The sequence below is a fragment of the Pantherophis guttatus genome, chromosome 3, assembly GCF_059756535.1.
Source record: "Pantherophis guttatus breed Tessera chromosome 3, ASM5975653v1, whole genome shotgun sequence".
Classification (NCBI taxonomy): Eukaryota; Metazoa; Chordata; class Lepidosauria; order Squamata; family Colubridae; genus Pantherophis; species Pantherophis guttatus.
The window spans coordinates 22,009,036-22,036,986 of record NC_142065.1 but is presented as its reverse complement, the minus strand read 5'-3'; the positions used below and the strand labels follow the sequence as shown (position 1 = coordinate 22,036,986).

Sequence of the window (27,951 nt, the reverse complement as noted above, 5' to 3'; positions counted from 1 at the left end):
TTTTATTTTCAGATGAAAGCAGTAGAAGAATGTATAGAAGAGATGTTAATAAGGCTGGATGAGTTCTGTGGTATGACTGATATGGTATGTTTAGCTTCTGAAGACCTTGGAGAATCTAAATACTTCCTCTTTATGTTATCTCCTCTGGAGGCCATCTTGAGAGTGATTTAGAAACAGCAGCTCAGCTGCAGTGAGCTGTGTGGGAAGAGGGAGCTACAGGACTTTCTCTCTTCTCTCACACACACTCCAGTGAGCGAGCCCGCACACACATACACATGCTCACATTCTTCCTGAGGCAGCCATCTTGATAACAACCTTCTCTGAAATGGCTTTTATTACTGAGAATAGTGATGGTTAAGCCACAAGGTGGCACCATGGTGCACTAATACTTACGGGCCTAGACAAGTGCTCTTTACTTGTAAATTTTATGTGCACCATTCTTACCTGCATGCATAGACACAATAAGGAGCTCTGCTCACAGATGTCTCCTTGTGGATGCTTGAATACCGTATGAAAGGTTCCCCATATTAGTTCTAGAGAGAATTTTTGCATACACTACCCAAGATTTCCCCTCTGTGTTTCAGTGGAGAAGATAACCTAATGCCATGAAGTTGATCATTGTCCAAAGGTCATCTTGGAAAGTGGCTGTGGACTTTTTACTTAGGACCAAAAAAACCCGCCAAAATTCCCAAGAGGCCCACTGATCTTGTGTCATGAAAATTGACTACAGTACTTTGCAACTGGTGATTTTAAATAAAGGTATTGATACAGTCCTGTACGTATCACCTGTGCAAATAACAGCATAACTTCACCTGGTGGTTCTCTGCAGTGTCTTTAATCAGTGCTTTGCATTGCAATGATTTGTGGGGCCCTTTTTAATCATTGCATTCTAATCCATGATAAGTAAGGTGTGACACACATCAGCTTAGTTTACAAACAATAATGCTTAAAAGGCTGATAAAACACTAACAGAGTTGGAAGGGATCTTGGAGGTCATCTAGTCCACCCCCTGCTCACGCAGGAGACCTGTACTAGGGATTCGAACCGCCACACTGCTGACCTTTCTGATCGACAAACCTCAGTGACTTAGCCACTTGAGCCACCTAGTCCCATTCCAAAGAGCATTATATATTTATCAAGTATGTAGTACATTGTCAAAGGGTAACTTGCCTAAGTATATATAAATTGTTTTCATAAGTATTCAGATTCTGCCGTTTCAGATTTTTCTCCTCCAGTTGTAATCAACAAAATATTTAAGGTTACTTTCCTGGGAATTATCGATTTCAAGGACATATGTTTCTGCATAGATAATGGTAGAATTACAGTATGTCTGTTAGTGTCTCGCCTTGTAACTTTGTCATCTTCTTGTTGTTTTCTTTGCTTGTATCCAAGAAACAGGCAATTACTTTTATTATGTTTTTATTGATTTTAAAAATTTTACAGTCTGCAGTTCAATATATTGTAGTACATTAGAATAATAATGGTTAAACAGAACAAAAGCGTGAAATACAGCTTTTTTCAGCAATACTGAAAAAAGAAATATTAAAAGCTTAGAACTCAGAAATAATATGATTTCCTGATGAGTCTTCTCTGCATGGACAATGTCTTTGAGACTTTACCTATATTACGTTTTTTGAATAAGATACATTTTGTTCTAATGAGATTTTTTGACTGGTTAACAATCCAAAATCATTTCAATAGATTCAATAAATATTCAGATTTCCCAGAAAACTTTTTATCTAGCCTCTTCTAGAAAAAGAGGACCAACTAATTTCATTTGATCCTCATTAATTGGAAGATTTAAAAGATAAAGTAGAGCCAGTGAGAGCTTTGAACAGGGTAACAAATAATGTTTATGACTTGAAAGAACAGGAGTTAATAAATTCAAAACAAAAGTATAATTCAATGGCAGGAGAAGCTCATGGGAAAATTCCTCCAACATGTAATGTTATAAACATAATTTCAAACAATTCCAATGGTGGAAAAAGTAGAAGGTATCAGAAGCCACCGAATCTACAATACAGAAAAAAAAATAGCAACATAACAAAAAAATGGTTTAATATGTTATTACATTACTATAGTTATCATTACCTTATCCTGCCTTTTTAATTTTTTGAGTAAATTCAAGGAAGCAAGCACTACTCCTGCCTCTTATTCTCCCCACACCAACTCTTCCTTGTGGTAATTTACTTTTTATTATTTATTACATTTCTACACTACCCATTTCATCTAAGTGATTCTGGGTGGTTTGCAGAGGAATTACAGAAGAATTGAGTTTGGAAATCATCTATTGGCTGCTACATTTTCTTTTGCATAGATCTACGAAAAGATTGCAATTTTCCACAAAAACTATAGTGAGTCCACATGTTGTATGTGGTTTGACCTTTAATGTGGCACCAAGGGGATTTCTGCAAGGACTTAACCTGTGTTTTTTTTTTAAAGGATCCTATTTCGGCAAAGGTGTGCATAAAAAAGAAAAGTATTTGCTGCACATTTCTTTCCTTACAAAATTCCTTTCTCTAGGAGAGGGAAAACTAAGCATAATTGATAGTTAATATGGAATGAAAATTCCCAGGAAAAGCCAGGGCTGTAGGCTGGATTGACACATTGATTTAGCATTATGAGAGAAGACAGTGGTAAACTATTTACCTATTGTTGACCAAAACCCAATATTGAGATCTCTGTGAAGTCACCAGAAATTGGGCTTTATCTAAAGATGCTGTACCTTTTATGGTAAGATGATGTAGACTCTGGATTGGAAGGACAGCAGTTCTTTAGCTTCAGAAAACTTCACATTTTTGTTACATGCATTGTGTTTACTTTGTTTAGCATGTTTACAACAATCAGCTTTTTCTATTGATTCGCCTGTACCCAAATACTAATTATGTTTGTTGTGTGGACAGTTTCTGATTGTATGTTTCCAGAACATACTAATTATTATTTGTTCAATGTACATATTGCTGTCCTCTGCCCCCAAAAAGGGTGCATTACTTTCCTGAACCAATTTTGTTTTTGTTTTATTGTCAAAGAAGAATGACTGCTCCTATAATACTGTAGGGTTTCCCTTCATCCTTCTTCAGGTGATAAATATCCCTTTCCTTTCCTTTCCTTTCCTTTCCTTTCCTTTCCTTTCCTTTCCTTTCCTTTCCTTTCCTTTCCTTTCCTTTCCTTTCCTTTCCTTCCCTTCCCTTCCCTTCCCTTCCCTTCCCTTCCCTTCCTTTCCCCCCTCTATCCTACCTTACCCTACCCTGTCATTTATCACAAATGATGTCCTGCTTGAGCAGGAGGGTTAGATTAGAAGACCACCAAAGTCCCTTTCAATCCTATTAGTCTATGTTCTATGAGTCCCTATCAACCTTTGTTTGCTGCAGTGCCAGGGTGTCTCAGAATTGTGCACACAATACTATAGAATTATATTGCTCAGCTGGCAATACTGTAGGTATCCTAACTCTGCCTATCGCTGGATTTAATGCAAGTCTGGAAAAGCAAAACAGTAAATAATGGGTACAACTCTTCCCACCACTCGCTCCTAAATAGAATAGAGCAACCTGGAAGCTGATCTGTGTTGTCCTGAAAAAAAAAAAAAAGCGGGGGGGAAGAAAAATCCAAAGTAGAAGCATTGCTTCTGAACATCCTTTGTGATTTCAATCTGGGTTTGGTCTTTTTTTTAGCGTTCTTCAACTACAATAATAACAGAGCAGAGTGTAGAGGAAGAGCACAGAAAGGAATCTAGCCCAGAAGATGTAGCCAGAATCCTGGAGCCAGACCCACCCCAGTCCTGCTCCGGTTGTACAGTTGTAGGATGCATTGTCAGCTAATTAGTGATAGGCAGAAGAGGGTGGATAGCAAAGCCAGAACAGATATCAAAGAATTGGTTTTCTCATAACATGCTGCACACAAAAAATCAGAATGGCACCATTGGCAGTGAATCAACAGATGTAATGGAAGCATGCTAAGAATCAGCTGTGGATGGAGAAAATGTATATATTCTTGCAACCTTAAGCTAAAATATGAAACATTCTGTGGCTTACATAGTATGGAGACCTAATAGCTGGTAAAGGAACAAGCTATCAGTGTAGCATAATGGAAGGTAGCTACAGAACATAAAATTCCTAGGAAGGAATTTACTGGTATGTTCATCTATACTGAATTTTCTAAAGGAAAATGTTTGGCACCATATAATACATAAAATGATATTGCTTACAGTATACTAAATATGTTTTTGTATTTATTGACAATGCTTTGTGATAGTGTCTCTTTTCCCTCATGCAGATTAGGAGTGATACATCCATTCTCTTGGAAGAGATGATTCCACTTATTAAAGCCAAAGTTTCAGAAATGAACAATGTCTACACAAAAGTGGATAAACTAGAGGTTTGTTGCTTACATTACAAAGTAAAGTTGGAACAGAAACCTATGTTTTCAAGTAGGTTCTGTTCTGTTGAAGTATTTAAAAAGATTGTTACCATTAAGGATCATCAAACTGTTATCAGAAAACAGGTGAAAAAAAAGTAGATAGATTTTTTAAAATTAGAATTCACTAAAAGCACATGTAAATAATGTAACGTATACCAATCAGAACAATTTTGGATAAATGACACTGTGCATCAGATTACACAACACTACACAGACATGGGAAGAAATTAGGTATGTATTAAAAAAAGGAAATGTAGCTAACTCCAGTTTCAGTATTTACTATATCTCTTTGTAGCTTTTTACCCTTGTAAACCATTTTTGGTTCCACCACATCTTACTACTGTCTTGTGCCTTTTAATGTACTCACATCTTCCTTTTTGAGGATCCCGGCTCAATTCAATGGGACTTTCTCAGTATCCCATTTTCTATCAGGCACTCACTATTCACATGTTTGTTTTATAATTCAGTCCTCATTTATTGTCCCAAAGGTGCTTTTTCAAAAGGCAACTGGACTTTCTGCATTTTCTTTGAAGACATTTCGCTTCTTATCCAAGAAGCTTCTTCAGCTAAAGAAGCTTCTTGGATGAGAAGCGAAACATCTTCAAAGAAAAACCAGAAAGTCCAGTTGCCTCTTGAAAAAGCACCTTTGGAACAACCATAACCTGGATGTCTGAGAATCTCCATAGACATTCCTCATTTATTCTTTCTATATGTTCAAGACACATCAATGTATGAATTTCTCTTGAATATTTTCTCTTTAAGTACTAATATAATATTTGTTTCTATTCTACTCTTAGAAGTCACTGTAATTCCCATACAGGTAATCCTTGATTTATGACCACAACTGAATCCAAATTTCTGTTGTTAAATGAGACATTTGTTAAGTGAGCTTTGCCCCATTTTACAACTTTTATTGCCACAGTTCTTAATCACTGCAGTTGATAAGTTAGTATCTCAGTTGTTAAGTGAATCTGGCTTCCCCATTGTCTTTGCTTGTCAAAAGATCGCAAAAAGTGATCAAGTGACCTTGTAACATAGCAACAGTCATAAATATGAACCAGTTGTCAAGCATCTGAATTTTGATCACATGATCATGAGGATGCTGCAAAGGTCATACGTGTGAAAAACAGTCATAAGTCACATTTTTCAGTATCATCGTAACTTTGGTCATGAACTAATTATAGCTGAATTATAAAGCCATGTTGCAAATTTTATATAAGATGTCAATATTTTTTTCACTATAATTTTATATTTTGTTTTCAGATAGAAGGAAATAATGATAAATTTTATTTAAAAAATACTTTAAAAAAATTACTCTCCTCACTTTCTCTTTTATATGTATCCAATATACTAAGTGAATCTGTTTAGACCTGAAAATTATTAGTTGGTAACAAAGGAAAATGACCCAAAGTCTGTCCTTCATAAATGTGGATTTCTCTTTTTTTAAAAAAATCATATTTAAGATATACCTACCTTGAGAAAACGAGAATAATACAAACTATAGTTTACCTCATGAATTATTCTTTTTTTTAAAAGTTACTAACAGCAAACAAGAGAGATCAATATTGCTTCAGTCAATTTAGTACATCAGACATAATTTCAGTACGATCATTGATCACTCACACACAGAGACAAATATTCCAGTTGCTGAAAAGTAACTTTGGAAAATCTTTTCAAAATTAAGACCAATTCTTTTGATGACTTAATCTCTGTTTCTGTCTCTTAGGCATTTGTGAAAATGGCTGGCCATCATGTTTCTTTCCTAGAAGAACAAATTCTCCAAGCAGAGAAGACCCATGCTGGATGTCCTTCTTCTATTCAAAAGCTGCTTGGGTCACTAGATTTCCCTTTATTTAAAAAAGTAAGTATGAAAAAAGTTCAGTGGGAAAAAGCCCCTTTGAACAATACTTCCTCTACCATTTTTCTAAAAAGGATTCCTTTTCAGCTATAGACAATTATTTTCTTTTGGGGGAGGGGCATTTCACAGATTATTCAAAACCTCAGAATTTCTGGGCCTCAAAATACCCAGCCATGAAATCCTCTGACAGTTTCTTTGAACAAGTTCAGTTCAGCTGCATATGCACTACAGAGAAAGCTTATCTATTCCTTAAATCACCATTCTGATTTAAGTTCACAGCAGTTCTGAAGGAGGATCTTGGATTATCCTGATTGTTTTCAACCTGGAAAACAAAATCTTTTGAAGGCTTAAGTAAACGCACTGTGTGAATGTGGGTATTTATGTGTTGGATGTATATCCTGGCCTTCCACTGGGAGCATAAGACAGCATAAACTGTAGTGCGCCTTCATTTATTTCATCAGAACAAGGCTGTGGTCTGTGAACAACTGTCTGGCTCTCCCACAACCTTCATGTGATGGTGAATTTAAATCCTGGTCCTAATTCAGTACTTTTTCCATTACACTATATATATCATCCTACTCTGTATCCTATCCAGGGGTGGGTTCTACTTACCTTTACTACCGGTTCACAACGGGAGCATGCGCGCATGCACAAAAGCTTCTGTGCATGTGCAGATCGTCAATTATGACATCTGGGTGGGTGGGCGGAGCCTCCTGCCGCTTTTACTACCGCTTCTATAGAACCGGACAGAACCGGGAGCAACCCACCACTGATCCTATCCTATTTGACTGGGCAAATATTTCAGTGAGCAAGGAGACAGGAAGTGAGGAGGGAACCCTGTGTATTGTTTGTTATTTAAATTATTTGAATTCTATCTTTTAGATAAAGTCTTCAAATGAGAAAAAAAGCATTAAAAACTTAATAGATTACTCAAGTGTCCCAAAATCTGTCAAATAACGCAGTGGACAAAGCTCAAAAACAATATTAGATGGACAGGAGAACAAGGTGTGTCAGTGGTTCTCAACCTGTGGTCTGTGCACCCATGGGGGGGGGCAGGGTGGGTTCTACTTACCTTTACTACCAGTTCGCAATGGGATTGCGTGCATGCGCCTTCTGCGCATGCGCAGATCACTGATGACAACATCTGGGGCGATGGACGGGGCCTCACACCAGTTTTACTACCGGTTCTTGCAAACCGGTCCAAACTGGGGGCAACCAACCATTGGGGGGAGCATGCAATGTCATCACAGGGGGTCCATGAAGGCTTGAAGAACTTTAAGATTTAAATCTTAAATCTTGGCGGTCCGTGGCAGGGGTGAAATGCTACCGGTTCACACTGGTTCGAACGCACTGGTAGTAATAAAAGCTACCAGTTCAGGCAAACCAGTAGTTTAAAAAATGGTGGTGCGCACTGTGCATGCACGCGTGCAGCGTGCATTTGGTTTTACCGCAAATGCACGCACAGCGAACCAATGGCAAACCTCGGAGGATTTCACCACTGGTCCGTGGCCATGGTCCATGACCACAAAAGGGGGTCCATAGTGGAAAAAAAGATTGAGAACCATTGGGATATATGCTTTCCTGGCTCCCAAAAGAAAGGAAATACATGAGGTGAACGTATCTAGAGGTGAGTCCCATGTTTGGGATGCCTTCCAGAAGAGACTTTATTTCTGATAGGCATCTGTTTTGTATCTGAAATACTGTGAAGAGCCTCCTTAGATTTTGCTTATCAGCCAGATTTGTATGGAGAAGTTGATCTTTAAATCCTGCAATTCAAACTCTTTAGTATTTTAAAGTTCAAAACCAACCTCTTGGCTTGTTAATCAGAATAAATCAGCTACTAGTGGAAATCTTTTAGCACTGGATTAATATGTTCTCAACAGTCATTGTTGCTTAATACTTTTTTTTAAAGAAAAATCTCAGATATAATGAATTGCAATGGTCTGGTTTGAATTTAACCAGGGTATAGATATAGATATTGCTGGATTAGATCTATGACTGAATAAATTTCTGTTTAATTGCTTCTAGAAGCAAATTTGATTTGCTTGCCTTTTTAAAACAAATGGAACTTCTTGGTGTAGAAAAGCTTGAATATAAATCTCTTGTAGCAATTATATATGAAAGGTATTTTCCCACAATTGTAGCAATTCTTAAAGACGTGAACGTATGTGTTTTTTTCCTATTTGAATTTTAAAACACATTGTTAAAACATCACAAAATGTTTCAGAATTAAAACGCTAGAAATTAAAACTTTCCAGCGTGCCATTCTTGTAATGTCACTGTTGGTATATGAACATTTAAAAGTGTCTTACAGTTTTAGTTTTATTATACGACTTATATTCAAACAACAATTTCATATACTTTGAGAACAATACCTAACAATAGAAGTTGAAAATAAAGTTGCGTCTAAAAAATAAAAATGAAATCCCTGTCCTAGGATGTTGTAATGCAAAACTTACTTAACCACTGTCTTGCTTAGCAATATAAATTTTGGGCTCAGTTGTGGTTCGCAAGTCGAGGACTACCTGTATTTAGAAATCCCAAAATAATTTAACTTGCCTGTTTTTGACTACTTTTTCAATTGTATATTCTCGCCAATTTTTTATTACTGGCTATTGATAATTTTTACCGATGTTCCCAGTGAATCACTTTGGTAAATGTTGCTATTTTAATCATTTTCTGATCATTTGCGATCGTCCTGCACGAGCTGATGTATGATCAACTTTGGATGGATAATTATTATTAAATTATTTAATAAATTATTTTCAATTATTTTATTATTATCATTGCCATCGCTATAGTGCGGTTTAAATCAGTGTAAGAAAAAATATTCTGGGGAAAAAAATTTGGCAATGAATGAGCTCCCTTCCTAAATATATTGGAACAGACTTGCATGGATTGGAAAACTTTACTTCATCCCTGTGTCCTGATCTGGTTTGTGAGCTGGGTTTCGCTTTCCTGTCTGTCCCCCCCCCTCCCTCCTCCAAGCAAGACTCTGGGCCTCTGTTAATCTCTTCTTTCATTTTTGTGGTTGAGTGATGCAGCTACTTTAGGTCAAACCAGATTATTTATGCTTTTGGATACCATTTTTAAAATAGTATACGCTGTCTTCCAGGAAAAAGAAGCAGGACTCTGTTAATTTTTTAAAATATCACAATTTAACTATTTTTTTAGTCGGGGGGAATTTTGAGGGGGTAAATATGTGAATGGGAAAGTCTGTGTGTGGGTACAAAGGAAGTAACAAAGTTACAAAAGAATGAAAACAAGATAAATGAGCATGCAAAGATATAAAAAAATAATTCTAAATAATTGTTTTATCATATTGGTCTGTTCCTTGAGATGGAGTTTGAGATATATTTTTAAGAAGTAATTATACAATAAAAGAAAGAAAGCACTGAGAAGCTTTTGGAATTATTTAAATTTTGATGTAGCTTTTTCCAGTGAGTAAATCTCAAAATCTGCCTTGGAATATTGTAGACTTTAAGGTGTCTTAAAGTTGCCAAGGTTGGGAAGCATTGGGGTGACTGTAATATTGCATTAAGAAGGACATAACTAGTTAGGACAACTTGTAGAGGAGAAAGGATCGTGTTGATAAATGCAAAATCCTAGCAGGGTATAAAGGAATACCCAGCACACTGATCAGCCAGCAGAGTAGCAGCACTGCTGGAGTTTGGAGGCCATTGGGGACTAGTTTTTCAGCTTGAAGATAGCAATGAATTCATTATTTTTGAAAATGGCTAGCCACATGTCGTGCAGACCTGATTTAGAGGCACTAGAATATATACAGTAGGCTGGGCCTGTCTTTAGCTCAGTTTGCTGTTACCTATTTCTGTAACTTTCTTATTTTTATTTATTAATTGTATATGCCACTATCTTGCTTTCCAGTGCAACTCCAGAGGTTTACAATGCAATAGAAATATAAATATAAACACAATTTATAAATATTACAAATTTAAAATTTAACTTTAAATTATAAACTTAAAGAGTTAAATGCAGACTGAAAACCAAGGGGTCCTTGGTGCTCTCTGAGGTTGGTGTTTTTCTTACAGATGGTTCATTACCAAATCGGGTAACATCGTCAGCACAGAAGATATTACCTAATTTGGTAATGAAATGTCTGTAAGAAAACAGCCAACTTCAAAGACCACCAAGGACCCCACAGTTCAACCCTGAGCTACAACTATTCTCTTCTCTCAGTGAAAACCAGGGCCTCGAGTGGTATGGAGGTACCTTCTCTGTCACTGAACAACCATCTCCAGTCTAGAGTGCCTTCATTAGCGCTCCAAGCCAACTGGCAGAGCCAGGTTTTAAGACTGTTCCGGAAGGCCAGAAGGGTGGGGGCAGATTTCAACTCTAGCAGCAAGCTGTTCCAAAGGGTGGGGGCTATGGCAGAAAAGGCTCTTTTCCTAGATCAGTAATAGTGAACCTTTTCGGCACAGAGTGCTGAAAAGGGAGTGCATGTGTGAGGCACCAAGTGCCGAAAAGGGAGCACTTCGCACATGCTCGTCAGGGCCACCACCAGGAAGAGGAGGGGGGCATGCACATGCTGGATAAGGTAGTTCCAGCAAGCAAGTCTTCTGGTTACTGCCGTGCATGCACACTCGCCAATCAGTTGGCCGGCACGCATGCTCATGCCGGAAAACAGAAAACCAGCTCTTCCAGTTTCCGGCACTGCTGCACAAAGCCCAGCTGATTGTTGTGTGCATGTGCACGCGTGCACCAAAAACCCGGAAGAGGAACGGGCGACGCCACACATGCCAGGCGACCTGGCTCCGTGTGCCACTTTGGGCACGCGTGCCATAGGTTCACCATCACGGTCCTAGATCCTTCCACTAAAATTCCTTGACTGACAGAGTCCATAGCAGGTCACTTCTTTCAGAACGAGTGGGGCAAGCCAATCCATTCGGTCAAGATGGGTCTTCAGATATTCTGGACCCATGCCATAAAGGGCTTCGAAGGCGATAATTAACACCTTTTTTTTTTTTATTTGATTTATATGCCGCCCTTCTCCAGAGACTCAGGGCGGCTTACAATGTGCTCAGCAATAGCCTTCATCCTTTTTGTATATTTATACAAAGTCAGCTTATTGCCCCCACAACTGGGTCCTCAATTTACCTACCTTAGAAAAGATGGAAGGCTGAGTCAACCTTGAGCCTTGGCGAGATTCGAACCTGCAGTAATTGCAGACAGCTGGTCTTAATAACCAGCTTAATAACAGGGTGCCTTAGACCACTGTACTACCAAGGCTCTACCAACACCTTGAATTGGACTCTGAAGCAAATTTGCAAGACTATGGCAAATGAGAAGAATGGCAAGAGTGGAAGGAGGTGAAGACTTAACAAGGTTTTCTTGAAGAGAAATTCATTTCATTTCATTTCATGTTCATTTCTCTTTCTTCACCTCCCCCCTCCCTTTTAGGCACCTGGGAGTCATTGATAAGGGAATTATTCTGATTTATGTTTCCAGTGCTAATCCACAAATCTGGTTTACATTTGTTTTGTTTTTCCTTTGCATTTTGCAATACAAGCCTTAGCTCCAAAAAAACAAAAAAAAAAGTATGAGGGTGGCTAGCCTGCAAACAAAAACTGTGGTTTCAGGTGACAGCACTGTTTAATGTTAAAGGCATACAAAACGTGTATTTTGTCTGTTACAAAGGTCAAACTTTCTGGTGTGTTTCTTGTGTGAAGGAGATTCATTGCAGAATGTTTATGTAGGAATGCCTGTGCATTTGACAAAGCAGACTGATCTGTCTGTTCCCACAACATGCCAAGCTCAGGATAGATGTTCACCTCCCCCAAAGCCAAAACACCAAATAATTTTGGCTATTTTTGTCCTTCCTGGCAATTCTGCTTGAAACGGCTTCTTGGAACAATGCCAGAGATCCTGAAGTAAGTTAGAGAACCAAACTCTAAGAGAATTATATGGTAATTTGGAAAAATTATATGACAACTCTGTTCCCTTCCCTTTTTCTTTCCCCACCCTCAGCCTTCACTTAGCCTTGTGGAAACCTTGACTGCAGTTGGAAAATTATCACTTGTTATTTTGCACAAACTGTGTGCAGGCTACAAGATTCAGAATATGGGTTATAGTTGACATTTTGGCTCTATGCAGGAGTGCCTAGTTAGTAGAATATTGTTCCTTCCTTCATTTTCCCACTACTAGTAGCTTGTAGAGTCATCCCACAATCATCATCATCAAAAAACAGTAACAGGCTTTACGTCACTTTAGCAAACTTAGGGGACTCTCTTAGTTATGAGTGGAGAAAATAGTCAATATAATATTATAGTCAATATAAATATAGTATTTATTATAAATACAATATAGTATTTATTATTTAAACAGAATTTTAAAAACCATTACTTGTTGGAGAAGCTATAAGTTTTATGGAGAGCCAAACAAAAAACCCACTTTCTGGCTTAGGTTTATGAATTAACTAGATTACCAACTGTCGTCTGAGGTCACTTTATGAGACCTTTGTGCCAGTTCTAAAATAGAATTTCTGCAGCCCCATAATACAGGATCTGCTGTATTGGAGCACTTAGAGAATTCTTTTCTGGATATGCTGCATTATCTTGAAACTGGTTAAAAAAAAAGTTTGTTTTGGAAAAAAAGAAGACTTTGTAGAGCTTATAAATGATGTATTTCCCTATTTAGAGGAATCACAACTTTACCATACCATCTGTTTATCAAATGCAACAAATGGATAAAATACATGTGCCATTCATAAAACCAGAATCTTAATGGGGGAAAAGGAAAACATAAAATGTTTTAGTCTGTTCCTGAAGCAGAGCAAAGAAGGAAGTTATCTGCACTTCAGGGACTCAGGAATAACACAAGATAAATGCCACCCTCCTGTATTGGATGTTTTTCCAAGAGATCATGTGCAATAAATCCTCTGAAGATAATTGGAGTTCTCAGTTCACTATATGAGGAAAACTCCTTTAGGTAAACTGAACCAAATGTATTTAAAGCAGGAGTGAAATCCAGCAGGTTCTGACAGGCTCTGGAGAACCGGTAGCGGAAATTTTGAGTAGTTTGGAGAACCAGCAAATACCACCTCTGGCTGGCCCCAGAGTGGGGTGGGAATGGAGATTTTGCAGTATCCTTCCCCTGCCACGCCCACCACACCATGCCCACCAAGCCACGCCCAGAACTGGTAGTAAAAAAAATTGGATTTCACCATTGATTTAAAGGTATATATGTCAAAATGACATCATAGCTGATGTCCACTGGATAATTGAGAAAGCCAAAGAATGCCAAAAATGTGTGTTTCGTTGATTACAGAAATGTTGTCAATTTGTGTTGAGCACATCAAACTATAGAATGTGCTCAGAAAAATGGAAATGTCATCGTTCTGATGAGAAAGTTATGTACAGATCAGGAATTTACAGCACAGACATAACATGGTAAAACAAACTGGCGCCAAGTTAGCAAAGTAGTGTAACAAGGCTGTATCCTCTCCTCTTATTTATTCAGTCTATATACTGCATGCCTATTAAAAGTAGCTGGATTGGAATTAAATGAACAGGGTTTTAAAACTGCTAAAAGAAACATCAGTAACTGATGACACTGTTCTGAAAGCTGAGGATCTACAAGCCTTGGTAACACCAGTTAAGAAGAAAATGAAGGAAATCATTATCAACAACATAAATGACATCAGGGGATAAAGATAAAGAAGTGATAGATAGTTTCTGCATACTAGGATCAACTATCAATAATAAAGGAACAAAAGTGAAAAAATATGCTACAAATGAATACTCGGTAGAGGAGCCATGTAAAGCTTGGAAAAGATATTCAGAGGCAGTGATGTCTCTATACCTACAAAGATCAGAATCATGCAAGCAATGGTATTCCCTGTGGTGCGCTATGAAAGCAAAAGTTGGACTTTGAAGAAGCAGAATAGAAGGAGTATTGAATGCTTTTGAACTTTGCTGTTGGAGAAGAATCTTGAGAATATGGACAACCAAGAAAACAAACTGAAAGATCATCAAACAAACGGAGTTCTCACTCAAAGCGCCAATGACCAAATGCAAGTTATCCTACATCATTATGCAAAGACCCAGCTTTCTGGAAAAGGGTCTAAAGTGGAAGGAAAGCCAAGAGGACAATGACCAGCAACAATATGGATGAATTGTTACAGTGATAGTGAGTGCACTTTTGGGAGTTCTGAAAGACCAGGTATGGAACAGGTTGTGCTTGAGAAAGTTTATCTATGTGAACCCCAAGAATTGAAAATGACTTCATGGTACATAACAGTAAGCCTGCAGTGGCATATTCCTTTGGATTCCCTTCGAATATGAGGAATGTACAAGTTGTGTTGTTGCCTTCCTGCAACCCAAGGAATTAGAGCTGAGCTTTTACATTTTAGATTTAGGGAAAGTAGAGGTTTTTATGGAAAAGAGATTAGAAGTAAAAGAACAATCAGATCGATGCTTACATTTTTTTTACAAGTGTTATTACCCATCAGATTATGCATTTTCTTAATTTACTGGGCATCAGGGATATTTCATGCTAAATCATTTAATTCTGTAACCACTTTCAAAAGTACACAGTGTGATGCATTGTGGAGAGAAATACATTCTACTATTTAAGGCCAAACCCAAATGGTAGGATGGAGACCTGAAATTGTGCATCTTCTGTTCTTCCGTGTTTTATGAAAAGTAGTTGTTGAGCAGAAATCAGTTCTCTTATACTATATTACTGAAAATTATTTCCATGATGTTGGCAGTCATCTAAATGGATAAAGATATGTATGCCCAGAACTGAATATCCAGGGCTATTCTGCCTTTGAATCTAGAAAATCCATTTATATTTAACAATATAATAAACTTCATTGTTCAGGGGAACAAAGTGGAGGAATTTGGGGTGGATTTAATTATTTAAAGAGAACTCAGGTGAAGTTGTGGCAAAGCAGGTGGGACACCCCCCCTTTTTTTTTTCTTTTGCACCTATTAGTTATCCCAGGATTATAAACATCTAGAGCAGGGGTGTCAAACTTGATTTCATTGAGGGCCATGTCAGCGTTGTGATTGACCTCGGGGGGTGGGTGGGAGGGGACGGGGGAGGCATGGCCAGCTCAATGTCTCAAGTACTCTGCCAGCGAAAACGGGCTTCCGAGCTCCATTTTCAGCTACAATGGGCCTCCTGCAACCATCTGCCAATGAAAACAGAGCTCTGGAGGGCCGCACACAGAACCTCCCGAGCTCCATTTTTGGTGGCAGAGGCACCATGGGTTGGTCCTTTGCTGTTTTCAGGGTGTCCCTGCAGGCTAGATCTAAGTACCCCGCGGGCCTTGAGTTTGACACCCTTGATCTAGAGCCATATGATAGTGAAAGGAAAAAAAATCTATTTTTTTCGTCCCTTCCCTAGTTCCCTGTCTCATGAAGATATTGAGCATTTCTACAAAATATCAGAAAGGTATGTATTCAAAAAGTGATTCTAATTCAGAGTAATATTGTTCAGCTTGGTTGCAAAACTGTTATTATTCTGCTGTTGCCCTCAGGGACAACTCCATTCTGAAAATCACATCACTGCTGATGTGCTCCGGAATGAAATGACGTTTTGACTGGCAATTTATAGCTGTGATCAAAAAGTAGTCCAGTTAGAGAACTGCTAATATGCCTTGGGATGAAATTAATTAAAGGAGAGGGGAGTCCAAAGTACTTATTCAAGAAGAGAGACTTGTGGCATTTTTGCAGGATTCATTACTCTGCCCTGACTATAAACCTCCTGCTGGGCATAGGTAATACTGGCTCTGCATGAGGTATGAAACAAAATTAGTTTGTACTGCGATACAGCAATATCCCTGCTCAGAAGATGCCTGTTGAATCTTGATGTATATGGCATGAAGTTGAACATGGGATGATAATATGCTGAATCAGACCATTGCTTTGCACCTTGCTCAATTTTGCATTTACATTCATTAGAAGTAACTCCCCAAAATCTTAGAATGAATGATTGCCCTGAAATTAGAGGAACAAAATCCAGAATTTTTTACAAACAAAATGCAATATTTCTTTATTCAAATTTATTAGCTGCCCAGTCTCAATGGACATGCTGTACTATTGTATAAACAACAATACTTTTTCAAAATATGTCTACCTCCAAATTCAGGACTTTAAAAAATACAATGCCTTTACATCTGTTACCCAATTTGGATCTTAAAATGTGTTTAAACCTTTAAGAATGTATGTATATAATATTAGTTTTACTATGTTGTCGGTTGCACATGTATTTTAGTTTATATAAATGTCTGGACTGTTTGTTTACACTTTTTAAAAAAGTTTCAAATCAGTTGGTTGAACTCCTCCTAATGTTAATGCACTATAACATTATTATTATTAATTAATAATTAATAAAAAGCTGAAATCTGTCAAATATATTTTCCTGCTTCATTAATGAAATCTGATTTAAACTTATCAAGACAGAGATGGAAAAGAAATAGACACTAAAAAGATAAAATTGCTGTGAGAATAACCCCCAAGCTCTGTGTAAATATCAAGAGGCTAAGTTAATAAATGTAGTTGGGCTGGTTAACCAAACACACTTCTGATGTTCACATAACACATTATTTTATGGTTTAAGTTATGGCTTGGTTCACATAACATGCTGACCAAATCCATTATAGCCTAGGGAGTTGTCCATCCATATCATTACTATTGTTTTATATTATGAAAGTCCAGAAGGTATTATGCTAACACATCTGTGGGAGCTTGTTTGATAATTCAAGGAGATTGCACTGCTTTTTATTTGCACTGTATTTTCTAGAGCGCTATCTTTCTGCTTAGAGCTTTATAAAGTAATAGAATCAAGAATTAATTTTGTTTACTTATTAAATTTAGAAACTGCCCATTTTATCCACAGAGCGACTATTAATGATAAAAGGAAAACCTTCCCCACTGTCTGTTCAGATTTAGAAGCCATATTTTTAAGAGAAAGGGAAAGAATATGCTTAAATTGGATTGGATCAAGCTGAGAGGCAATTTGATCCTTTCCATAGTAGTAGTTTAGTTACCGTAAACCAAAAATAAAAAACAAACTGCTATTTAATTCTAATTTCTAAATTACTCTTTGGAGTAATTAAGTTTGTGAATGGCACTTGATAATACAGATAGTCCTTGACTTATAAACATTTGCTTAGTGACTGTTTAAAATTACAACAGCACTGAAAAAAGAGACTTATTTTTCACACTTACGACCAGCATCTTCATGGTCATATGATCAAAATTGAAATGCTTGACAACTGGCATGTATTTATGACTGTTGCTGTGTCTCGGGATCATGTGATCACCTTTTGTGACCTGACAAGCAAAGTCAATGGGGGAAGCCAGATTCACTTAACAACCATGTCACTAATTTAACAACTGCAATGATTCACTTAAAATCCATGGCAAGAAGCGTCATAAAATGGGCCAACACTCAATGAACAACTCTCTTGCTTCATAACGGAAACATTGGGCTTAATAGTGGTTGTAAATCAAGGATTATTTGTAGTCCAAGAAAGTCTGGGGTCATGGGGGGTGAGGTAGGAGTAGGGGTAAAGGTAGGGTATGAGTGTAGGGTAAGTTTTTGCTGGGGAAGATGGCATTTTTTATAGCAGCTCCCAGTTTTGCTTGTGAGGTAATGGTGATTGTAGCAAAGATGCTGTTCTCCATCATAGCCTGAAGGAGTCCAAATGTTGAACTGATCTGTAAACTCCTTGCTCTCCCCTTAGCATGCTGCCCTTCCCCCATCTTCCTCCACAGAGCTTCTCCTCAAGGCAAATTTCCGGCTGACGGAGGATCAAATATGCCTAATCACTTTTCTTCCTTCTTCTCTCTGTCCAAGGCATTTCCCAGAGTTGTTCTTACAAAATAAGCAAAATAAACTAACAAGGCACTTCCCTTCCCTCCATTCGGGTTCAGCTTTCCAGTGATGGTGCCTGTCTCCTTTGCTTTGTTCATCTTTGCATATAAAAACGCACAGTAGCTCCCCATTAACTAAAAGTGTGTGTGTGTACTTGTGTCTGTCTGTCTGTCTGTCTTACAATTCTAATTTATTTCCTGAGGTGAAAATGCAACATGAGCAGATGGCGAGTCTTAGCAGACAAAATATAGCCAGAGCGTTTTGATGCTGATTTTAAGGATGATGTAAATTTCTGTCATGAACTTGCAACTAGTTAAATACTGCTTACGAGTTAATTGATTTGTTGCACTTCAAACGCTTGTTACACGTAGGGGTTCAGCCATTCATGACCCCCTGAGGAATAATCAAGAACTGGATATTCTACTCATGTTAGTGTTGTCAAATTGGTAAAAATATAAAAGGATGTACAAAACAGATTCGTTTTGATTCCATTGGTGGCACTATTTTTCTGTGGAGTGTTTATAGCGTTTATAGTTTATTAGTAATGACTCTGCTCTGTATTAGTATCTTATTATTATCTCATATTAGTAAAAGCCAGTTATTTAACTATGGCTATAAAAGCAATGCTTTTAATAACAAATCAATGAGCTGCTCCAGTCTATTATGCAATATTCATCTAATTATTTTATTTATTATATTTTTTATTCAACGCCAAGTTTTTTTGTAACGTGCAGATTATTATGATTATGTTTGTAACTTGCTTTTGGGCCTAAATAAAATTGATATTGTTTTCCTGTACATTTTGCATTGCACATTTAGAGTAATTATTCTTAAAAATTAGAATTTGATTTTACAAAGAAATTTCACTACCCCTAAAAAAACAGCAGCATAAATTAATACAGGACTGAATCAGGGTTGTATTTTGCACTTGTAATTGATATTCATGCCCATAACTTGTACAATAAAACTAAGGTACTTTTCTTTCCCCTAAATCTGGTAATGATTTGCAAGCCAAATGCTTTTGGGAAAGGTAATACAGTAAGATGATTGTATTTTGTGTCTGTGGGGAGGGGGAAAGTTTGGCTTTCACAAAAAATTCCATATATTCTTGGCATATCAAATTAGTACAAACAAAAACTGTAGAGGTCTGTACATCATTTACAATGCCCTAAGCTGTTGTAAGATTTGTAGGTATTTGGAATAAGTTCTTAGCAGATGCAATTTGAATATTATTATCATAATTATCTTCCTGATGCTCTCTTCTTAGTAGTTTTTTTCCCTCCATGTACATTAAGGCAGACTTTATTACAGTATGTTGTGAGAAAATTCTTGCAAAAATAATCTGTTGACGGCTGCATTGTCCACTGATAGTGAGCAAGAGTCAAAATAAGGAGTAGTGATAACACATTTTCTTTCTCATCACATATCTATTCGAGACAGGATAGGTCAGTGATGGCTAACCTTTTTGTTGTTGCGTGCCGAAAGTGTGCATGCGACAGCGCGCCCACTTGCCTACACCCATAATGCACTGCGTGTGCGGCTCCCTCCACGCCCCTCCCTCCCGCACATGTGCATGCAACCCCCACCCCCACCCCGTTTTGGGCCTAGCAGGCCTTCCTGCAGCCTCCTGGGACCAAAAATGGGCCACGAGGGGCGCGCCACCCCTGCCACGACCCGTTTTGGGTAATGAAACATTTGCAAGAAAGCTCAGAGAGCACCAAGGATCCTTCATTTCAATCCTGAGCTACAAATATTCTCCTTTATTGGAGTCTGAAAAGATTTTTTTTCTCTAGCCAGAGGCTGCCTATGAGTTTCAGAACTTGGGAGAAAATTAATCTGAATTATTAGCCACTCCAAGGCCTACTCCAGTAGGTCAGGGAATCATGGCATGTACTTTGTTTGCATAGCAGTACTGTTAATTACACATAACACAGCTTTTTTCCAAAGAAATCTAATCCAGTCATATAAATGAATCCTATTTGAGATTCTCAGTCATTAATCAAGCATATTATCGATCTTTGTGACATTTTGATCACTGCCTCAAAACTGTCAAGCTTTTGTATTCCTTGTTTTAAATCCAGTAAGTATTTTTTAATTCAAGCATCAAATGTATCTTGTTTCTGCCTTGTAATGTTGTTAGGTTTTTCAGCTCAGTTTGATTTGGGATTTGCTGGCCTTCCAAAAGCATGCCTTGTGATCCTTACTTAACATTTTTTCTTACTTATTCCAGTGTCTAATCAATGTTTTCATGATATATACTTTTCTTAAAGCATCTTGCTTGCTAAGTTAGATCGATTTGCCCTTAAAATTTAGTTCCATATAATGATGTGGTATACTCTGTAAACTAGCTGCTATTCTGGTGTCCTACCAGACACTGCATCCTATATTAGAGGGGGTAACTTTAAGGGTAAAGACTTATGTTCAAAACAAAAATTAAAATTATTTTGAGAAACCACTATCAGAGTCACACTTGCAAGCCAAACTGTTATGCGATCTTCTAAAAGTATTTTTATATACATTGCAAGAATGTCAGAATCATTGTCTTTATTTGGTCTCCCCATTATTACTAAGTATCATATGATTTAACCACACTTGGATTTATAATTCCAGGAAGTTTCAATACCGTGTTTCCCCGAAAATAAGACCCTGTCTTATATTTTTTTGAACCCCAAAATAAGCGCTTTTTTTTTTATTTGATTTATATGCCGCCCCTCTCCGGAGATTCAGGGCGGCTTACAATGCGCTAAGCAATAGCCTTCATTCTTTTGTATATTTATACAAAGTCAGCTTATTGCCCCCACAAACTGGGTCCTCAATTTACCTACCTTAGAAAGGATGGAAGGCTGAGTCAACCTTGAGCCTTGGCGAGATTCGAACCTGCAGTAAGTGCAGGCATCTGGTCTTAATAACCAGCTTAATAACAGGGTGCCTTAGACCACAGTACTACCAAGGCTCTTGGCCTTATTTTCAGGGATGTCTTATTATTTTGGGGCGCATGAAGCAAGATGGGGCTCCTCTTGCTGTCTTACCCAATTTCCAGCTCTGTCTCCCTAACCTTCACCAGAGAAAATGGTGGGGACCGGCTACGCATGCATTTAAATATTTTCGGGGAGGGTTATTTTTGGGGAGGGCTTATTTTAGCACATGAGCTCAAAAGCCCAATTGGGTTTATTATCAGGGGATGTCTTATTTTAGGGGAAACAGGGTAGTTCTGACATGAAAATGGCTTTGTAAAAATGTACGAGTAAAAAGGGATTGGATAGATTCAGGGAGATTCAGTGTTCCCTCTGGCATGTCTCTAAATCAGGGTCTCCAACCTTGGCAACTTTAAGACATGTGGACTTCAACTCCCAGCAAAGCTGGCTGGGGAACTCTGGGAGTTGAAGTTCACATGTCTTAAAGTTGCCAAGGTTGGAGACCCTTGCTTTAAACATTAGTTTCAGGAGAACAGTGGTATGAGAGAGTGAGGTTTATAGCTTCAGACTGTGGCCATCTCAGAGCAGTTTCTCAGTCTTGGCATGAGAAGATGGATGGACTTCAACATTAGAATGTCCCAGCTAGCATACTGTAGAAGACAAAATAACAAGAGATTACAAGGCAGATGAACTATAATAAATTTCATTCCAAATTGTTCAGCCAACCCCAGTGATAAACATAGTGGCTTCATCTGAAAGGCTTAGAGGTCTGTTTATTAGAAAGAATAGCTACTATTTATTTTTCATTATCTAGTTAGCCAGCATAATAGGAATCAGTTACTAACCAAGACATGAAATCAAAGTTGTGTGTTTGAATTTAAGGCTTTATTTCTTGAAGACCACGTATCTTCAAGGCACCATGGTTGAGAAACATTGGTTTAACGAAACCTTGAAGACTTAAAGGGAAGCAGAGACAATCAGGTGCTAGCCTATATAAACACTATTGCTCTCTGCTGCCTAAGAAATGAAGCCATTTAAAAAATTATCTTTGCATAAGCGTTGGATTCCATGCAATTGGAAGGTTAATACATATTTTAGGAAATAGATGATGATCCTGGCTGATGATTATCCTGGCAACAAAAGCAATTTAATGTCAAGTGATTCCATTTCCAGGTTGTGTTGCCACTAAATATGAATATGGATCATTTTTGGATATTTTTATTTTATTTAGTTTGTCAAACATGTATGAGATAATAGGTATAAGTATAAACGTGGACATGAGCACATGAAATGAGTACAAATAAATGGGGACAGTAGGACAGGGATAGTAGGCACGCTAGTGCGCTTATGCACGCCCCCTTACAGACCTCTTGGGAATGATGTGAGATCCACAATAGTTTAAGGTTAAAGCTATGGGGGTTTGAGGAAGTAACAACGGAGTCAGGTAGAGCATTCCAGGCATTGACCACTTTATTGCTGAAGTAGTATTTTCTGCAATCGAGTTTGTAGCAGTTTACCTTGAGTTTGTATCTATTGTTTGCTCGTGTATTATTGTGGTTGAAGCTGAACTGGTCATTGACAGGACTTTGTAGCAGACAATTTTGTATACTATGCTTAGGTCAGATATGTAGGCGGTGTAATTCAAGGTTGTCCAAGCCCAAAATTTCAGGCCTGGTGGCATAAAGGATTCTCTTGTGATCAGAGGAGAGGAATACTCCTCTCAGTGAAATACCTCTGGACCTGTTCAATCAGAGGTGGGTTTCAGCAGGTTCTGATCAGTTCTGGAGAACCAGCAGCGAACATTTTGAGTAGTTCAGAGAACCGGTAGTAAAAATTCTGACTGGCCCCGCCCACATCTATTCTCTGCCTCCCAACTCCCAGCTGATCGGGAGGAAATGGGGATTTTGCAGTAACCTTCCCCTGGATTGGGGATGGAATGGAGATTTTTACAGTATCTTTCCCCTGGAGTGGGGTGGGAATGGAGATTTTACAGTATCCTTCCCCTGCCACACCCACCAAGCCATGCCACGCTCACAGAACCAGTAGTAAAAAAATTTGAAACCCACCACTGTGCTCAATTGTATTAATGACTGATATACAGTGTGGATTCCACGCAGATGAGCTGTATTCAAGGATTGGTCTGGCAAAGGTTTTGCATGCCCTAGTTAGCAGTACAGTGTTATCGGAGAAAAAACTTCGCAAAGTTAGGTTAACAACTCTTAATGCCTTTTTGGCAATGCTGTTACAGTGAGCTCTGGGGCTTAGATATGTGTGTAGGAGTAACAGAGTAACAGAGTTTTCCTAGTCTGCCTGGAAAAGGCTAGCTAGGATTATTATTGTTATTTTGGGGGCAGTTGCTGTGACCAGCAGTTGCTATTACAGTTCTTCAGGTAGTTACTAGCAGGAAGAGCTCAGCCTGCAGAAGTCGCCATGATTTCTGTGGTTTCCGTTCTGAGTGCCCTTCCCCCTCGGTTGCAGTGCCAATTCCACAGAGAGAGAGAAAGAGAGAGAGAGAGAATGAGAGTCTTCCTGTAGCTGTACACCAACTATTTTTATTTGCTTCTAACCAGCAAAGCTGTCCCAGTGTTGAATGGGGTTGGGGATTTGTTCTGCACTCTTTTATCACTTCCTCCAAAAAGTTTGATGGCTAGTTGCATCTGATGAAGAAAACTGCAGTTCAGGAAAACTCATGCTTTGTAATAAAATTGGCTAGTTAGAAAAGGTACTGCCAGACTCCTGATTTTTGGTCATCAAGGTGGAAGAATCACTTATTGCTTCAGAAGCATGAACCAGATTTGGATGTCTCAAATACCTCTTAAATGTTTTTTATTGAAGCAGCCACATTGTTGTTGTTTTTTAAATTGCTATATAGTTTTCAGCCAACAACCTCACATCTTATTTGGTGTTCCAGCTGCACATTCTATGTAAAAGCAAGAGCCAGCTTCTCCTTGTACAAAATCCAGAGTGATAGTAGACATAGTAAGGTTGTCAGGTTAATCACAAATATAGATTTAAAAAAATGAGTCGAGTTTATCATCATATAGGTTTACAACAGCAATCTAGTTCTATGTTTTGTAATGTAATTAAAAAATCAGAGAATATGGTAATCGTATCTGTTGGCCCAGGTGATTTGAGCTTCTTCTGTTTTTTTTCAGATTCAAATTTAGCTTTGGGTAGTAGAGAAGAGAGATGTATCATCTGTGCCTCTTGGCAGTATATGGCTCCTAGAAAACCCTAGAATCTTGAAAAAGTTGGAATCAAATTGTGATTTTAATTGGATAGAGGAGAAATTAATAAATGCATGACAAGAGACTACTCTTACTAGCTGTTCATATTTCAATTGCCATTCATATAAAACGAAAGCATACTTTGTTTTTGTCCTGGTCACATTAACTGTTTTTGGGAGAATGCCTCCTGGCACATTACTCAGAAACCATCTGCAGCCCAGCATAGAAAAAACTGCACATCCATGCCAAAAGTGATATGCAATAACATTTTGAAGGATGCTTCTTAATGGATACGATAACTGGGATTGTATCATCCAACCATTGTTAGGGTTCTCCGTGGCTCCATATTTCTTTGCATGGCATTTTTTTCTATCAGTGAAAATGATGGCGGTTCCTATTGCCTGCTGCTCTCTAAAAAAATATTTGCAGTAATCATTAGGGAAATCCTCATTCCTTAGCAAATGTTAAACATGCTTTCTGTTAGGAAATCTGCTTATCAGTTCTTTTTGCATCTTTTTTTGTACCTATGAAATGGGTTTTGTGAATGCGTATTTAACATTAAAATAAATTCTCTTGCTAAAGTTTTATTTGTGTGTGTTTTGTGTTAAGTATTGCCAAGAGAGGGAGTAAGCGTGGAATTTGAGAGGAGATTTTTCACTTCCTATCCTTAGCTGAAATATCTGGTGTCCTAGACTTACATGCTTAGAAAGTCTGCTCTCATCTACTATCCCTAGCAGATATAAAACTGGTAGTTATTGTTCATTGTATCTGTTATCTGTAAAACTTTATTGGGCCTAGCATGATCAGTGTACATTGTTCAGTAGAGGGCTCACTGCCTGTTTCATATTGTGCTATCTGATTTTAAATCATAGTGCATTAGGCTGTTCAGATATTTTGAGTATTAAGGCTGTTGTTACTGTAGCTGATTACAAGAGGTTGCTTCTAAGTAGATCAGGATTGTCCATGCTAGTTAACAGCTCCCTCGTTACTTAGTTGGAAATCTTGTGCCAAGTTAACTTCTTCTATTTAAGTTGCTTTCAGGAGTCTGGGTATACAAATGCAATGTATTAGAGTAATTTAGCGCCAAAACTGAGCAAAAGCATATGAATGTATTTCTCTTTTCTTAGCCAGTATTGCTTATCTCTCAGAAAAGGAGAAAGCGTCAGCTGTCTTCGGAAGCAAAAGGCTTAATCCTTAAGGCTGCCTATTGATTCTTGCAATATTCCAGTGGGCAGTCTGGTCTCGTAAGGGGAAGTGAAGCATGTGAAGGTAGAGGGTGCTTTCTTTTGGGGGGGAGGTGTTCTTATCTTGTATTTTTAGTATTTTAACTTGGGCAGTCATTTATCTTTTGTCAATGAAGAAAGGAAGGAGCTAGCTGCTATCTCAGAAGTGGGAGCGTTGACATTCTTCTCTAAAAAGAATTGCAGAAGTCCTAGGGCCGTGATGGCGAAACTATGGCACATGCGCCAGAGGTGGCACGCAGCGCCTCCTCTGATGGCACGTGAGCCGTCTCCCCAGTTCAGCTCTGCTGCGCATGCGCACCTCCCGCTGGCCAGCTAGTCTTCGGGTCTCTGCCATGCATGCGCGGGAGGGCGTACTTGCATGCACGGGGGGCAGGGCACATGCATAGAGCCTGCGTATGCATTCCATTTTGGGGGTTTCACACATGCGCTTTGGGCATTCAGTCCAGAAAAAGTTAGCCATCATTGTCCTAGGTGGTTTCCAGCCACTTCGTTTTGGTGTGTAGGTACTTGAGCTGCACACAGCAATACAACAGGATATTCCTTTACTCAACCAGGAGGCAGATGGCCCCTCTTCCACACACCATCTGGGGCACATTCTTCACCACACTTAGTAGGCCTCAGAATTTTTCCACACCATCAGCCTGGTGCCAGAGATGAAAGTATGAGAGCCTACCATCCACCCTGTAGCTGCTTATTGTTTCATTGACAGAGAGAGTAAATGCTGAGTGTAGAAAAAGCCAGGAGTAAGGAATGCTTCAGGAGTATTCGCATAGAGCACCACTTGTCAATTGTCACCTACAAGAACTTGCTTCTGCTGCTGCTACTTTATGGTTGCTGAGGAGATGCAGGTTGAAAACTTGAGAGGTAGAATGCTCCTGCATAGCTCCTTGGCAACAGCTTAAAACAGTATCAGTCTGCAGGGAAGTATCATGCGGTGTCATTCCTAGCGCAGGTTGAAGAGGTGAAGGAAGATGCACTGCAGTGCTGCTTCAGTTGCAAAAGAACTACTTAAGTAAAGCATTGGGATTTTGGAACTATTTTGATAAGTACCCAATGTTTTCTATTTTGTTTCTGCTGCCCGGTTCTTCCCACAAGGAAGAACCTCATTTACCTACGTAAATGAAGACAGGAAAGCCCCTTGGAGCAGTATTTCTCAACCTTGTCAACTTTCTAAGATATTTGGACTTCAACTCCCGCTAGCTGGGGAATTCTGGGAATTGAAGTCCACACATCCTAAAACTTGCCACTGTTGAGAAACTGCCTTAGAGGCATAGATTTCTTATTTTCAGAGACACTGCTTCCATTTCATGTTGATAGACGATAGCAGTAGGTTGCTGCTCTCTTTCCCTACTTCTTGTCAAGGTTCCAAGTAGTAACTCCATAGAAAGCAGAACTCCGAGGCAGGCAAGTTCCTCAAAGAACAATTTTGTTGGAGATACCACATTGGCACAAACTGGTGAAAGTTCCCCCTCTCCCCAAACTATCAGTCACATTGTCCAATCAAGGTGCTGGCTGGTCGCACGGTGACCGGACTCCTCTTCCCCCCAGCTACCTGTTGGAATGTCCTTGGTTCCCACAGGAAAGTATTTTGTTTTGGCTACAAACCCCCATCTAACTATGTTCCCCTTCCCTATCCCTTCATCGCACTGTGGCAACCCTGAGGCCTCCAAAATGGGCCCAGTCAGGTTCGCTTCAGAGTTGACACTTATGACATCTCCAGAAACTTCTAGTTCTATGTGTTCAATATAACTAAATAGGCTCATTCTTCAGTAAATCTTCCATAACAAAATGCAAACGTTATGGTTGATCCATAAAGACTCTTTGTGAGTTAGCAGAATTTCTGAAACCCTTTTCCAATATTGAGGCAGACTGAAACAGTGACCTATTTTATTCATTGAAGAGCCCATGCTAATCTAGTTGAGCGATATGGAGATGCTTTGGTTGCATGCTCCAACTTCTAAGTGAGAGCAGCAGGCATCTGCATGATCTACAATGCAGAAGTAGCCCATCAACATTTTTAACGTTAAGTTCTATTTAATAACCCACAGAGGTACTTTAGAGGGAGAGAATAGCAAAATGCCAAGTTTTGCCTATTTCTGATACCTCACAAAAATACAAGGCAGCCTGCTTTCTCAAGTGACTTGTTCTTTCAGAGTAAATCAGCAAAATAGATGCTTTAAGGGCACAGAAGCAAAGCATTAAGAATGGATTGGGTATCACATGAATGGTATTCCTACCTTTGTACATAAATACACATCTTCCATTTGTCATTCAGATCTTTTACATGTTACAGGAGCGGCAGTTGAGGATTTTCCCTTTTGACATCTTGGTCTGTCAGTATAACTTCATCGTATCAAATTAAAGATGGGGATTTTTTTAAAAAATGCATTAAATGTAGTTTCCCAATGTTTTATTGAAAGCATAACTGGAATCATGAAACCTGTGCA

General features: G+C 38.6%; 1 protein-coding gene across 3 annotated transcripts in view; it reads left to right on the top strand.

The window, feature by feature from the left end:
* Nucleotides 1-27,951, top strand: part of BCAS4 (breast carcinoma amplified sequence 4) — a 39,310-nt gene that overhangs the window by 9,229 nt on the left and 2,130 nt on the right. For 2 of the 3 annotated variants that reach the window (XM_060689625.2, XM_060689623.2), the window contains exons 2-4: nucleotides 13-84; nucleotides 4,273-4,374; nucleotides 6,143-6,277. In XM_060689625.2, the coding sequence (XP_060545608.2) occupies nucleotides 13-84; nucleotides 4,273-4,374; nucleotides 6,143-6,277 (309 nt within the window). Of the gene's footprint in view, nucleotides 1-12; nucleotides 85-4,272; nucleotides 4,375-6,142; nucleotides 6,278-15,643; nucleotides 15,692-27,951 lie in introns of all 3 variants that reach the window. The other variant, XM_060689624.2, reaches the window with a different exon arrangement.